The sequence below is a fragment of the Wolffia australiana genome, chromosome 3, assembly GCF_029677425.1.
Source record: "Wolffia australiana isolate 7733 chromosome 3, ASM2967742v1".
Lineage (NCBI taxonomy): Eukaryota > Viridiplantae > Streptophyta > Magnoliopsida > Alismatales > Araceae > Wolffia > Wolffia australiana.
This window is the reverse complement of record NC_135837.1, coordinates 16,354,121-16,369,565: the sequence shown is the minus strand read 5'-3', so window position 1 is coordinate 16,369,565 and position 15,445 is coordinate 16,354,121. Positions and strand designations below refer to the sequence as shown.

At 46.2% G+C, this 15,445-nt stretch overlaps 1 protein-coding gene across 4 annotated transcripts in view; it reads right to left on the bottom strand.

Moving 5' to 3' along the window:
• The window catches only part of LOC144701080 (Tetratricopeptide repeat (TPR)-like superfamily protein), a 76,763-nt gene that overhangs the window by 32,805 nt on the left and 28,513 nt on the right, over nt 1-15,445 (bottom strand). For all 4 annotated transcript variants that reach the window (XM_078572769.1, XM_078572772.1, XM_078572770.1 and 1 more), the window contains exons 6-7: nt 10,251-10,351; nt 4,337-4,415 (exon numbers count right to left, since the gene is read on the bottom strand). In XM_078572769.1, coding sequence (XP_078428895.1) covers nt 4,337-4,415; nt 10,251-10,351 — 180 coding nt within the window. The remainder of the gene's footprint in view (nt 1-4,336; nt 4,416-10,250; nt 10,352-15,445) is intronic.

Here is a 15,445-nt window from a genome sequence, read left to right as displayed (position 1 = left end):
CGGCCCACCGGCTGGGCTCCGACATGCTCATGGCCTCCGATCGTCAATTTCCATATACTGTTGGTTCGACGTCTTCCGTTTGCTGCTAAGTGGAAAAATTTCGTGTTTGCATCACCAGCTTGTAGCCTAGCTGTCTAGACCGCTGTCTCCAGTCCATCTTGAGTTTCTTGTCTTCCACGGCTATCAACCCTCTCCACTTCCTTCGTTCGTGTGATTCTTCTTCTTCTAAAAAATGTATATCCTAGAGATCATCTAGTTGTTTGATTCTGTACAGAGCCTCATTTCTTGTCTTCTTTCTGTGCTCGTGTACTCGCTTACGAAACTCCACGAAATGTAGCCACTGCCCGTATATTTTCGCTGCCAACATTTCCATCTCTGATCATAGACGGGGTATTGAGCGCCATTTTTCCTGCACCTCTTCTTTGAAGCCAACCTCTTGCAGCCATGATTTGTCTACCTTGAGGTAGGTGGGTCTCCTGTTTGACTCATTTCCGGCCCAAACAATTGATGTATGATCAGAGACAGCGTGGAAGTAATCTCCCGTCCGCAAGTGGAAATTGCTCCGCGAGCTCAACAGAGCATAAAAACCGGTCCTGACGTGACATCCTGTTTCATCCCGTTGCATTTCTCCACGTATATATGCAGTCAGAACGCCTCATTTCTTGTAGTGATGTCTCTGCAATGAAATCCCAAAAGTCTTCCAAGTCTACATCTCTCCCTCCAACTTCATATGGTCGATCCTTAGCCTCTACTGTCACGTTGAAGTCGCCACCCAACAACATGGGGCACCCGTTGAACGTGTTTGTTAGCTCGGTCATCTACGTCCATAGTTCCCTTCTACGTTGGGCATTTGCTGGGCCGTATATAGAGTCTACGACCAAAGTTGTCACTCGTGTGCTTCAATTCGATTGTTGCGGCGAGCTGCCACGTCCACGAAGCCACTTTGAAGAACATGGCCTGGTTCCATGCTACCACCACTACTCCAGACCGTCCAACCGCATTGATCCCCAAAAAACCCTCCAGGAAGTCTTGACTCATTGTGTTCCATTCCTTGGCTCACACTGTTCCAGCATCGTTTCCTGTAAGCATGCCACTAAGGCCCCCCATTCTCTCAGATAGCCATAGGAATGCCCCAAGCTTCAAAGATAGATGTGCTGATGAGTCTACATGATGATCCGTCTCTTGGGAGAACTCGACACCATTTCATCTATGCTCCTCCTTCAGTTTCTTGCATCCAGCCTATTGCAGCAATATACACTGCCATCGAAGCCCCCCGGAGGAAGAAATGCCCGGACTCGAAGGGCCAAAGCTCAGCTTTGTCAAGGGTTGGAAATTTTTCCAATAGTCCCCTCCATACTTCATGTAATGTGGGGACTCCTTGTTTGACCTCCCCAACAAGGCAGCCCATGTGGGCCCCCTACTGACTTCTCATCGCTCCAACCAGCGTACGAGCATCGACAACTGGTTGATGAACTGTCTCCCCCCCCCTCAACCATCGATGTGGTGGCGAGAGTCCTGGCCCCTTCTCTAGCTCTATTAGGTCATTCTGTTTGTCGTTGTCCAGTCCCCGTACACTTTCGGCATACCATGCTGCCATGGCACTCCTACGCTCTATGTCTGTTTTTCAGGCATCTGTAGCAGCATTCTTCCTTTACTTCCTTGTTAATACGCACGACTTGGTGAGAGTTTCTTCGTCTTCGTGGCACGACTCTCACCCAGCCATCATCCTCCTCTTCTTTTGATGTATGTGCTGTTCCATCTCTGTGAGCGTCAACAGGTGAATGGCCAGTTGGTCTCCCGCCATTCCGGTGGTCTTCCGTTCATGCCTTGGGCATCGTCTTGTCTTGGTGGGCAGGTTCTGCAAATTGCAGGTGTGGATGATTTGCACGTCTTGGCTTGATTGTGGTCATCCCCCTGTCCACGGTCTTGTCTATCAAGAATGGTATCTATCGGCTTACCTCTTGCAACAGTCCTCGCTCTGCTCCTCTAGCCCTCTGAATAGGCTGCGGCACTCCCGGTCGTCTTGTACGTCTTCGTCCATGGGCTACTCCTTCGCGACTCCTTGCTCTAGGTTAAACTTGGTTGCTGCCTGCACGCACCAATTGATTTGTGCTCGCGAGGGGCACACCTACTGTGCAGAAGCCATTGGGGTGCTCCACCGTGTCAATGTTGCAGTCATCTCCCCATCTCCCCCTATGTAGGCATGAGGCCGCCATTTGGCTGCATATGCTCGGGTCTCCTCTCTCTCTCTTCATATCTTCTTTGTGTCTCTGCCCTGCGCATGTCCCAGGTGTGGGAAAGATGGGTCTTCTCGCCGGAGTGTTTCGTGGCGGGAAACACAAAGAAGATATGAAGAGGGCCCCCAATGTCCCATCTGTCGCGGCTAAAACCCCTCGTACTGTTGCAATTTTTTGCTGCGACAATCTTCTCTCTAGCTCAGCGCACCAAACGTCTCGAGCGGTGAAGACACGCTTTCTTCACAGCGGCAGCTAGCCTCACGTGGGCGACTCCTATAGGTTGGAACTCGCAATGGCTTTCCTCAAACCCTGTACTACGCGATTGCCGACACCGTGTAGGTCATCGCATCATAGGAGTTTGCTTCATGACATCTGTTGGATAGTCTTCTGTCGTGGGTTGTCGGTCGCCGAGATTGCAGGGTCGTCAAAGTCACCGGGGCCACAAGGTCACCGGGTTGCCGGTCGCCAAGGTCACGAGGCCGCCGAGGTCGCGAGGTTGCCGGTCGCGGGGTCGCCGGTCGCGAGGTTGCCGGTCGCGGGGTCGCCGGTCGCGAGGTCCCCAATGGTCACCCACCGACTCTTACGATTTATCTCTAGTCGGTCTCGCTGTCATCCGCAGGTCTCCCACTCAAGAGGTCCCCGATGGTCGATCACTGTTAGGGTTCCGAATCCTGAACAACAAGTACTCTAGGAATTCAAACAAGAATATCAAATATCTACAAGATCCAACCAATCACACTTGGAGAATACCGATATGGAGTTCACGAGGAAGGAAGAATCATTCAAACAAGAACATACACCAGAGCGATGAGAGAAAATAGAAGACTCTCCTGGGATGGAGAGAAATATCTGCCCGCCGGATCGGCCATGGCAGCCTGACGAGGAGAATCTCCGCCGACGATAGATGAGTGTTTTCTTGATTCCCCTTGCCGCCTTCTCCTTCTCCTATTTATAGAATGATGGCCTTGATTTGAATCGTCTAGTTCCCGCCTTATTTCAAAGCTCCTCACACGTGCTGATCATCTTGCACGTGCTGGGTCCACGAGCCTTCTTTTCTTCTTTTGGTAAGTTCTCAAGAGATCCATATCATTAGCCACAGAAGGTGTTTATCAATCACCAATCTCGTACTCCCAAGAAATGCCGATCGAGAAGCCCCAAGATCCCCCAAGAATTGCCGATCACCCTTTCAGGATAGTCCACCGATCTCCCACTCTGGATTGTCACAATCGCCGATCAAGAAACCCCACGAATCGCCGCGATCTCCCATTCCCAAGAATTGCCAATCTCCCGTTCAGGATTCTCACGATCCCCCATCAAGAAGCCCCAAGAAACGCCGATCGCCAATCTCCCGTTCCCAAGAATTGCCAACAGAAAAGCCCGAGAATCACCGATCGCCGATCTCTTACTCCCAAGAATTGCAGACTGAGAAGCCCCAAGATCCCCAAGAATTGCCAATCTCCCATTCAGGATCGTCCGCCAATCTAACACTCAGGATGGTTTTGATAGCCGATCAAGAAGCTAATCAAGTGGTGGCAGTACAGGCCCAGATCCATGCATGTACACTTCTCGATATGATATCCCCCACCAACTCCGACCTCTCATATTGAGTGTCTCCTGTACTAGTCGTCCCCTCCACACTCTCCTGCCTCCTTCCTCTTGTCCTCTGACAATTGTAGATTAACACAGCAATTTTTATTCAAACTATTGCACTAGAAAACGAATCAATCATGTATGAAGAATTACAACATAACCAAATCTGCATCACACAGTTACAAGTCTGGAAGCAAAAAAAAAAATTTTAACAAAATCTTGTACCATTTCAAGTCCAGATACAACAAAAACCTGTAACATACCAGACATTGACTCATGAATTTCTCATGACGTAAATCTAGCATCAAGTGGAAATCAAAATGTAATAATAGGCATCTTGTTAACAACAAATTAGTATGAAGAGGGTACTCAGATTGTGTCGTGAAAATTAGACGAAATGAAATATGTGTAAAAAGATGACGCCCTGTGTATCAGGTAGTGGCCTAAGTTCCAAACAATGATATGATTTCCTTAAATGACGATTTACATCTCATAAGTGCACAGTTTACCTCATAACATCTTCGTGCTTCATCAAGATTTTTCTGTACAAGGTAGAATTGTCCGAGATTATGAAGGGCGACTCCCACCCTGAGTAATAAAATTTTGTGAAGAAGCCTTTAAAAATAGAAGAAAAGGACAATCAAAATAGCTATGAAGATCTCTTCATTGAGCCAAACATTTATAAATTTCAACGTAATTCTCCTGAGCCTTGTATTTTTGGTTTACATTTTTATCCATTGGTTATCAGATCTGGATGAAAGTGTAACTAACCTAATGACTGGGAAGAAACTACATGAGGAGACAAGGAGGAACAGTAGATGGTAGAATGCCAGCAACAGGAGGCAGAGCAGCAGGGGACAAGGAGCAACAGAAGCGAGAACAGTGGATGGTAGAAAGCCATTTTCCTATATTATTTTTTGTAAAAAACAAAAAGGCAGTCCCCCGAAAAGATCAGTAACAAACCGACGAGCCCTAAGGCTCCTTTACATGAATACTTCTCTTCGTCCCCCTCCAACCGCAGCTTGGGGGAACCATGGCGTCATGAGTCCCTCCACCTCATGGATTAGCCCATCCATAGCGGCTGTTCCACCTCGAAATATCACTTCGTTTCTGTGGCGCCAAATTCCCCAAAGCACTGTCAGCACTCTGCCCCCCTCTTCATCTTGTCTGGATCCGAGACTCTGCATAGACTTCCAGAAGGCCTCTTCTGATGTCATGTTCACCACCGCCTGTGTTTGATTGGCCCAAAGTGTACGAGCGACATATCACCCGAAAAATAGATGGTTACAGTCCTAATCGCCTCCTGTGCACAGTACACATTCCGTCGGTGCGTCAGGGTACATCTTTTAACGCAAAACTCGGGTCGCAAATCTTTTATGGAGTAGGAGCCACCCAAAGATGTTCACTTTCAAAGGGACCTTTAGACGCCATATGATCGGGCATGCGTAGGCCATCTCTAAGTTTTGTGTTTCCCTAGTGAATCCCCATGTACGCTTTCAGCACTTTAAAAGGGGCTTTGGTCCCAACCACCTTTTATGTTGGGTCTGGGGCGAAGCTGATTCAATGCTTGTTGCAAATCCAAAAGGTCTGCTACTTTTCTGTCTGGTAGGGCTCCCACAAGACTCAGGTTCCATGTGTCGCCTCAACAGTCCTCCACTATGGTCTCTAGGTGTTGTGCTACTCGCAAGGGACCACGTGACGACCAGTCGTCCGTCCAGAAGCGAAATAGAGAGCCGTCGCCTAGCCGGGCTGAGTAGAACCCCCGAACCTTGGGGAAGATTTTTTTGAGACCTTGCCAGAATGGTAACGCCCCCCTGACTAGAACCGTTTACTTGTCCCAATTTAAGCCCTCACTGTAGTTGTCCCTCAAGATTTGAATGATTTGGTCCTCGCATGGTTGCATGATCCTTGTTACCCATTTCGCTAATATTGTCGTATTCATGCTTTGGATGTGGAGCATACCCAGTACTCTTAGCTTGAGGGGTTTGCAGATGGTATACCATGCAACCAGTGCTAGTCCTCTGCTCTGGTTGTTTCAGGGTCCTCTCCAGAAAAAGAGTCTCATCAAGCCCTCCAGTCTCTGACTAATCCCGGCTGGCAGCTTGTACACTGAAAGATGGGAGATGGGAATAGCTGATAGTACTGACCTCAGGAGCACCAACTGGCCACCTCTGGAGAGCACTTTATCTTGCCATCCTTCCAGCCATCGCTAGACCTTCTCTATCACCGGCTGCTAGTCCGCCTTAGTTATCCACCCTCAGGTCATTGGCAGTCCCAAATATCTCATAGGAAGGCTGCCAATTGGTGCACCCAATGCCTCAGCGCATTGTGTCACTTCCTCTTGGGAAAAATTATAGCTCAAAAATGCTGATTTGTCAGGATTTATACGTAGGCTCGAGAAGACTGCAAACAAATCGAGTAATGTTGACAAATTTTTTGCCTTTTCCACCGAGCCTTTGATAAAGAAAATGGTATCGTCCGCATACTGCAGTAGTGGAATTCCCTCAGGGTGGCCGTGTTTGGTAACCCCTCAAGAGATTGTGTGCTGGCCAGTTTGGTGCATGTGGCTAATGCGTCTACTGCTAGTATGAACAGTAGGGGTGCGAGCGGGCATCCTTGCCTCACTCCCCTCTGTGGTTGTATATGTCTGTGCTCTGGTCTCCCATTCACCAACACTGAGAAGAAATGTGTCGTGATGCATCTTTTCATCCACGTGATCCATTCGTTAGGAAAACCCATCATTTTCATGCTTGCCCAAAGGAAACCCCAGTCAAGTGTGTCATATGCCTTGGCGAAATCTACCTTCCACATGAAGCCTGTGGTTTTGTTTCTTTTCCAAGCCGCTAAAATCTTGCCTGCTGCAACGCAGTTGTCGACCATCTGAACCCCTGGGATGAACGCCGAATGGAAGGGTCCTATAAGTTCCCCGATCACTCTCTCAATCTGTTAGCCAAGACCTTTGCGATGATTAGGTAGATGGAGTTTGACAAAGAAGTTCAGAGAAAATCTTCAACTCTTTCGGCACCTTGCTGCTTGGGTATAAGGATCAAATAGGCCTTGTTCAGTCTCTCCACGCTGCCCGTAACCTGTCGGAATTCCTCAAGCGTGGCCATCACGTCTGGAGCTACCAGCTCCCAGAGTTCTCTGTAGAAGAAGATTGGCATGCCATCCAGACCTGGTGCTCCTTCACCGTTGAGACCATTTATTCCCTTCTTGACCTCTTCCTCTGAGAAGGGGAGAATTAGTTCCAGTTTGCGTGAGGGGTCCAATAGTCGAGCCCCCCTACCACACCGCGTCCACGTATTGCGTCGGCTCTTCTTATAGAAGGCTCAAAAATGGTCTGCAACTGCCTTTCCCACCAGTTGCGCTCCAATATGCTCTTAGCCTCCCATGGTCACTCTCCATATACTGTTTGTCCTACGTCTCCCACTTGCGGCTAGGTGGAAAAATCTCGTATTCGCATCTCCAACCTGTAGCCACAGCTGCCTGGATCTTTGTCCCCAGTCCATCCCCAGCTTCTTGTCTTCCGCAGCTACCACCCCCCTCCACATCCTTTGCTCAAGTGTTTCCTCTTCTTCCAGGAGTCGTGTGTCCTCTAAGTCGTCCAAACATTTGATTTTGTTGAGGGCCTTGTTTCTGGTCATCTTTCTCTTCCTGTGCACTTGCTTCCGAAACTCCACCAAGTGGCGCCTGAGCGCTTGCAATCTGGCGTCCAATGTTTCCGCCATTTTCCTATATTATGTTTGAATTTCAAAGCAAAAGATCTCAAACTGCCTTTACTCTCAAAATCAGCCCTAAAGGTCCTTTTGCATCATTGCAAGGCTATGATTGTCCACCATCACCAAAATTAATGGAGAAGATCTTAGACAGTCTCTCCAGTGCCCAAGATTACTTCAGCTAAATCTTTCAGCTCTTGCCGATTAGTATTCTCAGCCATAGAACAGCCATAAATCAGATATCCTTTTTCACTGGAGACCTGCAAGAAGACTATATGAAGCAACCTGCAGGAGTTATCTCTGCAGATGGATCAGCCTGGTGTGTCATTTGCAGAAGTCATTAAACTTGAATTAAATAATATCCCTGAGCTTGGTTTAGCTGTTTCAGAAGTAGTCTTTGAGTATGAGCTTCTGCTGTTTAGAGTAGGTCGTTCCCTTTTTCCTGTCACTCAAACTGCAGCTAATATTATCATGGTGATATGTATGGGCTATCTTGTCATTACTGGCTGTGATTCCATGGGTATCTCTCAGTCAAAGATTTTCTTCAAGACTGATGTGCAACAAAAGACTTGGAAATTCTATGATAACTCTTGGGTATTTGAACAAAGGACTTGGACTTAGATTTCTCCAGTCTGGTTCTCAAACAAAGGAAATATAACCTCAACCTTGTAAAGGATTCAGGAGCAGATGTACAGTTTGTTGTTTCCAGGACGACGCTTCTCTTGTTAAGATTCAAGCACCTTCCACTGTACTAAAAATTATGGTTTCTCCCTCTGGTCAACACACATGCCCAACCGCTCTTGACTACTCTTTCTTCAGTTACATTTTTGATAATGCGTTGAATAAAACGTATCAGAAGCCAAAGTAGCTCAAGTGGGACAATAAGCCACCAATAACCATTACAAGTGATCCAGTTCTCCCATATGGAATTAAATACCTCAAGATTGATCAGCATTTTATCATGCATTGTCGCTTCAATCTTCTTCAACAAGCAAACCTTTTTATGAAGATTTATGGAGTTATTCTTAAACACTTCATAATATATCATTTATAGAGGGAATTCATCCAAGAAAAAAAAATTTAGAGGGAAAAAGTTATCTTTCTGCAATACAGACCTCCTTGTTGGTGGGCTGGAGATATCCTTGTCGGTTCATATCATGAAGCGAGATAGAGGGATAAACTTTGGGGGATGGACATCGCCAAGGGAAAGATAGAGAGACTGGCGGAGTAGATGCCCCAAGGGGAAGGGTCATATGGGGTGGACATTTTCAGCTGTCTACACCAGGTGGGCTTTGTGGTGCAAATTCAATTCACCAAAATAGTTATTTTGCTGCCCTCCAACAAGGAGGGCTACATCCTTTAAAGGAAATGATGGGAAAGGGACAAAAAATGATGAAAATGCCCTTAGTAGGCTTTGGAGAAAATGGATATGGAACCAAGTATCCCTCAACAAGCATGCCTTTTAAGAAGATATACACTGGAGCAGGAGTTATTCTTACACACGATATAAATATAGTATATAATTATTGAAAAGTGAAATAGAGGACCGTCTATGCTAAAGATTTAAAACAGGGAAATTCCAATTGATAAGAAAAAGGAGATAAAAGATTTATTTAGAAACAACTTGGCCAGCACATACAGAATATTTTCACTCATTAAAATAAATAACACTTGATAAAACTGATTTGATGGTAAACATATCATAACCACATGCGTGGAGCCTGAGGCACGAATGATGGTAAACTTATCATAACCACATGCTTGGTTCCTGAAGCACGAATGAAATACTGAGGAGAAAAGAGAAATGAGATACACGTCAAGTGACCAAGTCTCGTGGATCACTACCAGACAAGGTGGCTCCAAGAACCCACCCCCCAACTCTCCAACCAAGACATCTTCCTGTAACACATATTTAAACCCAACTCTAACTCTTTACTAGTTTAACAATCTTTCTCCAAACCAGGTTATAGCTTTAGTTTCTAGGCCGGGTTCTCTACTGAGCCAGGTTCTCTTCTTCTTTCAGGAAGAGGTTAGACCAAGGGGCCCAAAATAAGCTCTTCAAAGCAATTAATTTTTTGGACGAAAACATATTTATACCTCATTGAGCCAAGTCTACTAGCATCAATAGTAGTGAGTACAAAATATTCATCAGTTAGACAAATATCTTCAAGAAGCTGCTGAGTCTATATTTGGACTTTTTAAAGACAGAAAGATTGCACACGTTCTCGTGGGAAAATAAAAAAAGTAGCATCTGTCACAAACATCCTTCAAGACTTGATATGACCCAGGCAGTCCCAAGCAAGATATACCAGATTTAAGTTGAAAAAATAATTTCACTTAAAGATACGTCCCAAAGGTTTAGAATCAAAGAACATATACTGAGTCACAGCATTATTTGGATCTAGTCATGAACTGCTCTGGATCCAGCTCAAAAGTTAGAAGTTGAGTTACAAAAGGAGTACTTACATGAGTTCTGATGTAAAAATAAAATAAAAATAAAACATCTCAAGACATCATTCTGGTGACAAGAAAATAAGCACTCTGTTTCAAGCCCCAAGTTTTAGAGTCAAAGATCAGGGATTCTGTCCTGGGAACTCCACTCACTTGGGTCAAATACACCTAATTTCAACAATTCCATCTTAAAAATAACAGCATGACCAAGTTTATTATCCCAAAAGAACGCAACTTTCATTATAATAGAACATACCGCACATCCACTTCTCCAAAAGCTTCCTCTAGAATTCTTATAGCTTCTAAATATAATGGTTCTGCTCTAGACAATGTCTTCCTTACCCTATAGACTTCAGCCTGCAGAAATCAGAAAAGAAAAACAATATCTGGTGAGCTACTCAAGAGAAGTATAGTCTGTAAAATAAATTTCTCCTTAACAAATCAATGTGAATATTAGTCCAACTATGGAAATGTACTAAAAGAAGCCAATAAACCTAGCACTGCTGAAAAAATGGGTGGGCAGGATTCTGAGTTCTGAAGAGTATCTGGTTATGAAGGTAATGAAGGACTGTTGAACGACATTTATACCCTTCTTGTCTCTCTCTCTCTCGTACTCTCCATATATGTATCTTCTTTCAAGAAACCAGAATGTGAAGTTTTTTCGTGCTTCTTCCTTCACATTTTTTCTTCCTTATCGAAGCTCCTTTTCCCCCCCTCTTTGGAGCTTATTCCTGGTATCAGAGCAATTCGAAACGCCTACGCTCGATAGATTGCACGATTTACTGCTGAGAATAGCTCAGCAGCGAGCTCGATCTGATGACGACGTTCGAAGACCGAATTCGCTACTCGATCTATCGCCGTCAGATCTATCGCCGCAGAGCTTCTTCATAGACGTTCGATCTGTTCAGCGACAATTTTTCATAGAGCTTCTTCACCGACGATTGTTCAGAGTCACCGAATTTGCTACGATCTATCGCCATTAGATTTTTCGCTACAGACACTCGGCCTGCTACCGACGATTGTTCAGACTCACCGAATTTACTGAGGATTGTTCACCAACAATCGTAGCTGTTCACCGACTATTGTTCACCAACGATTCACAGTTGTAAATCGAGCAACTTAGCATCGACTATTGTTCACCCGTTCAGAGTCTTCGTCAGATCTATCGCCACAGAACTTCTTCACAGACGCTCAACCTGCCACCGAATTACTGACTAATGTTCATCAACAATTCAGAGTTGCTCAGGGGTTCTCATAGTTCGATCTGTTGGCTTTCGCTTGTTCATCACCGACCGCAATTCGTTCTTCCAAGGAAGAGCGTTCTGTTCTGTTGTCATTCGCAGTTGATAAGTTGCTATCTCCAGATTATGCCTGCATACTCATCCTGTTGGTGTCACTGACCAACTGCCGTCGTCAGATCTCCTCCTGGGTACAAGCTCGAGGAGTGTCAACATTCGTTGATCCCACCCCGTCTATAGTATGGCTTCTACTGACTCCACTACTTCGACTACAATTCAGCCACCTGGGCTCTCTCTTCACTCATCCAAATTGAGCTCTTGGCACTACTCTTTGCCACATATGCTTTCTGAGCTTAGATTCACTGGGTTGAATCTTCTTCAATGGCGTCACTACGTTCAAATTACCTTGACAGGGAAACTCATGAAGCATCTTGTGGAAGAGCCGCCGTCTCCCACCGCCTCTCACTACGAGCATTGGCTCGATGTTGAAGGTGTAGTTCACAGGTGGCTACTTGACAAAATCAGTCCATCATATGCAGCTGAATTCTTGTCTCTAAACTCCGCTAAGGAAATATGGGATCCCGCTCATGAATCTCACTCGAAGCGAAACAATTTGGCCGTTATCTATGAACTTGTGACTCGCTCCACTAACTTGGTTCAAGGCCCACGATCTGTTCACACTTATCACCTGGAATTGTCGTCTCTTTTGGCTGAGTTGGACCACTACATGCCACCGAACCCTCACTCAGTCAATCAGGGGTATATTCTTCAACTTCGAGTGTTCAAATTTCTCATGGGGCTGAATCCAGAGTACGAGTCTTTACGCGGGCAACTTCTTCATCGCAAAAAGGTTCCTACCTTGAAGAAAGCTCTTATGGCCGTTCAGATGGAGGAAACCCCCCTCGGCATATTCCACTCTGAACCTGTCTCAGCAAAGGCGGTTCAACAGCCGGGAAACCCACGACCTAAACCTGTTCGAGGTGTGTTACCTCATATGCCCTCTCTCACTGTGAAGCCACCAAACATGAACCCCACGGCAACAAAATTGGCGACCACAGGACACAGTGCACATAGTGATTCTTCTCTTTTTTGAAACTATTGCAAGAGATCATGCCAAGGTGACTTGCTACAAGCTATAGAGAAAAAATGCTCATCAAAGCCACTTGATGACTCATATTCTGTCTCCCGTTGGGCCGTTCATGACTCCTCCTATGTCTCTTCCTGAGAAACCTCAACCAACTGCTGAAGCCACATCTTCACTTGGAGACCAGCTTCGACGCGATGAAATTGACCAACTCCGACAGCTTCCACAGTCAAAATTGATGGACTCTACTTCCCTCGTTCATCAAGGAAAACATTTTTACTCTTCCACTATGCAATGGATAGTTAACTCAGGTGCCACAGCCCATATGACTCCTATATCCCAATGTTTCCTTAACTACACCCCCTCTCCTAGCTCTCATACAGTTAGCACTGCCTCCGGTGATCTCCTCCCTGTAGCCGGTGTAGGGTCTGTCCAAATCTCCTCCCATCTCACCCTCACACATGTTCTTCATGTCCCACGTCTCACCCTAAGTCTCCTCTCCCTTCATCACCTCATTCAAGACCTTGGTCAAGATGCATTTTTTACCCCTAATTCCTGCATCTATCGTGATAAGGTGTCGGAGCAGATGACTACACTTGCTGAGGAACGAGGGGGCCTCTACATCTTTTACGGTTCTACATCCGTCTCTCCTTTCGCCCCTGCTCTCGACATGGCTCTCTCCACGGCGGCGCTGGACCCCCTTTGGCTCCTTCACCGTCGCTTGGGACATCCTTCCTTCTCTACTTTGAAATTCATATTTCCTCGTTTGTTTCATGGACGTCCAGTGGACGGGTTTTTTTGTGAACCATGTCGATTAGCTAAACTTACTCAGACAACATATCCTCTTTCTGATCCCTCTTCTCGTTCATCTTCTCCTTTCTCCCTCATTCATAGTGATCTATGGGGGCCTGCTCCTGTTCCTAGTACGTTGGGCGCCCGATGGTTAGTGATCTTTGTGGATGATTTTACCCGCGTCACATGGGCTTATCTCCTCAAGCAAAAATCAGACCTTTCCCAAACTATGATTTCATTTCATGCTCTTATCCAAAATCAGTTTGCTACCTCCCCAAACGCTTCCGCTTCGATAATGCTCGTTATTACGTCAACTCCACCATCTATACCTTCTTCACATCTCATGGCATCGTTCATGAAACATCCTGTCCATACACACCCCAACAAAATGGTCTTGCGGAACGCAAGTTTCATCACATCTTTGACACCACTCGCTCTCTTCTTCTTCACATGAACATGCCCAAATATTTCTAGGGTGAGGCTTCTCTCACTGCAATCCATCTCATCAGCCGCCTTCCCTCCCATGGTCTTTCCCATTTTTCCCCTATTGATGCTCTCTGTCAGGCCTACCCCATGGTTTCCTTGAAAACTAACCTTATTCCACATGTTTTTGGTTGCGCCTGCTACGTCACTAACCATCATCCTTCTCAGGATAAGCTTGATGCTAAGGCTCTCCACTGTGTCTCTGTGGGTTACTCTTCTCATCAAAAGGGCTATAAATGCTATCATCCTTCTACTCATCGCTTCATTGTCAGTAAAGATGTCACCTTTGACGAGTCCACTCCATTTTATCTTTATGAATCATGTCCTCTTCTCTCTCTTCTACTTCACATTTGATGAGTCCCTCAATTTCCTAGTTCCACTTACATCTCCATCATTGTCTCCTCTCCCTGCTTGCCCTCCACCCGTTCTTCCCTCCTTGGTTCCTCCACCAAAATTTGATGGGACCACGTATCATTGCCGCCCGCATCCTACTCTGACTGTCTCTGCCCCACCACCTACACCACCCACTATTGCCCCGAACCCTCCTCCATCTAATGACGACCTTCCCATTGCCCTCCGGAAGGCCTTTCGATCATGCACCTCCATCCCCCAATACCCTTTGGCAAATTACCTTTCCTCCCATCACCTCTCTCCGTCTTACCGTGCCCTTCTCACTCGTCTTGATTCCATCGCCATTGTGAAGACTGTGGCCGAAGCGTTGGCTTCCTCTGAGTGGCCACGTGCTATGGAAGAGGAGTTGGCTGCCTTGGATAGAAATCAAATGTGGGATCTTGTCCCGTTACCTTCGGGCAAGCACTCAGTTGGCTGTCGGTGGGTTTATACTGGCAAGTACCAGTCCGATGGCTCCCTCGAACGGTATATAGCCCGCCTTGTCGCTAAAGGCTATACTCAACAATTTAGTCTTGACTATTTGAAGACGTTTGCCCCGGTCACAAAAATTAACACTGTTCGTCTCCTTATTGCACTTGCGGCTCATCATGATTAGCCTCTTCAGCAATTTGACGTCAAGAACGTCTTTCTTCATAGTGATCTCCATGAAGAGGTTTATATGGCCTTGCCTCCCGGCTATGCGACTCCTACAGCGCTTCCCTTGGTCTGTCGTCTCAAGAAATCCCATACCCTTTTCTACCGTCATTCCACGTCCGAGGGCGTCACACTACTTCTTGTGTATGCGGATGACATTACTATTACAGGGAATGATTCGCAGGCCATGGCCAAATTGGCGTCTCACCTTGCTGGGGAATTTGACATTAAACATCTTGTATACTTCGATACTTCCTTGGCATTGAGGTGGCATATTCTGCGGCTGGCATTTTCCTTTGCCAGTGAAAATATATTGCTGATCTTCTTCAAGAGCTTGGTAAGTCGGACTCACAACCCCTTACTACTCCTGTCGAGGTGAACCATCGGTTATCTCTAGCAGAACATGAGAAGGCTGTTGATCAAGGAAGGTACCAAAGATTAGTTGGTAAATTGATGTATCTCACTCACACTCGCCCTGACATTGCTTATGCCGTGGGCGTGCTAAGTCAGTTTATGCATTCTCCAACGGCGTGTCACATGCATGCGGCCAACTGTGTAATCCGCTATCTAAAAGGTACTGTTGCTCTTGGCCTTCAATTTAAACGTAAAGGTGGTCTCCAATTGGACGTCTATACAGACACTGATTATGCTGGTTCTCATGTTGATCGTCGGTCAACGACGGGCTACTGTACCTTTCTTGTTGGTGATCTAATTACATGGCGCAGTCAGAAGCAATCTGTCGTCTCTCGATCCAGTGCTGAAGCTGACTAATCTCCCTCTTTGGAAACTCTCGATCCACCTCTTTGGAGA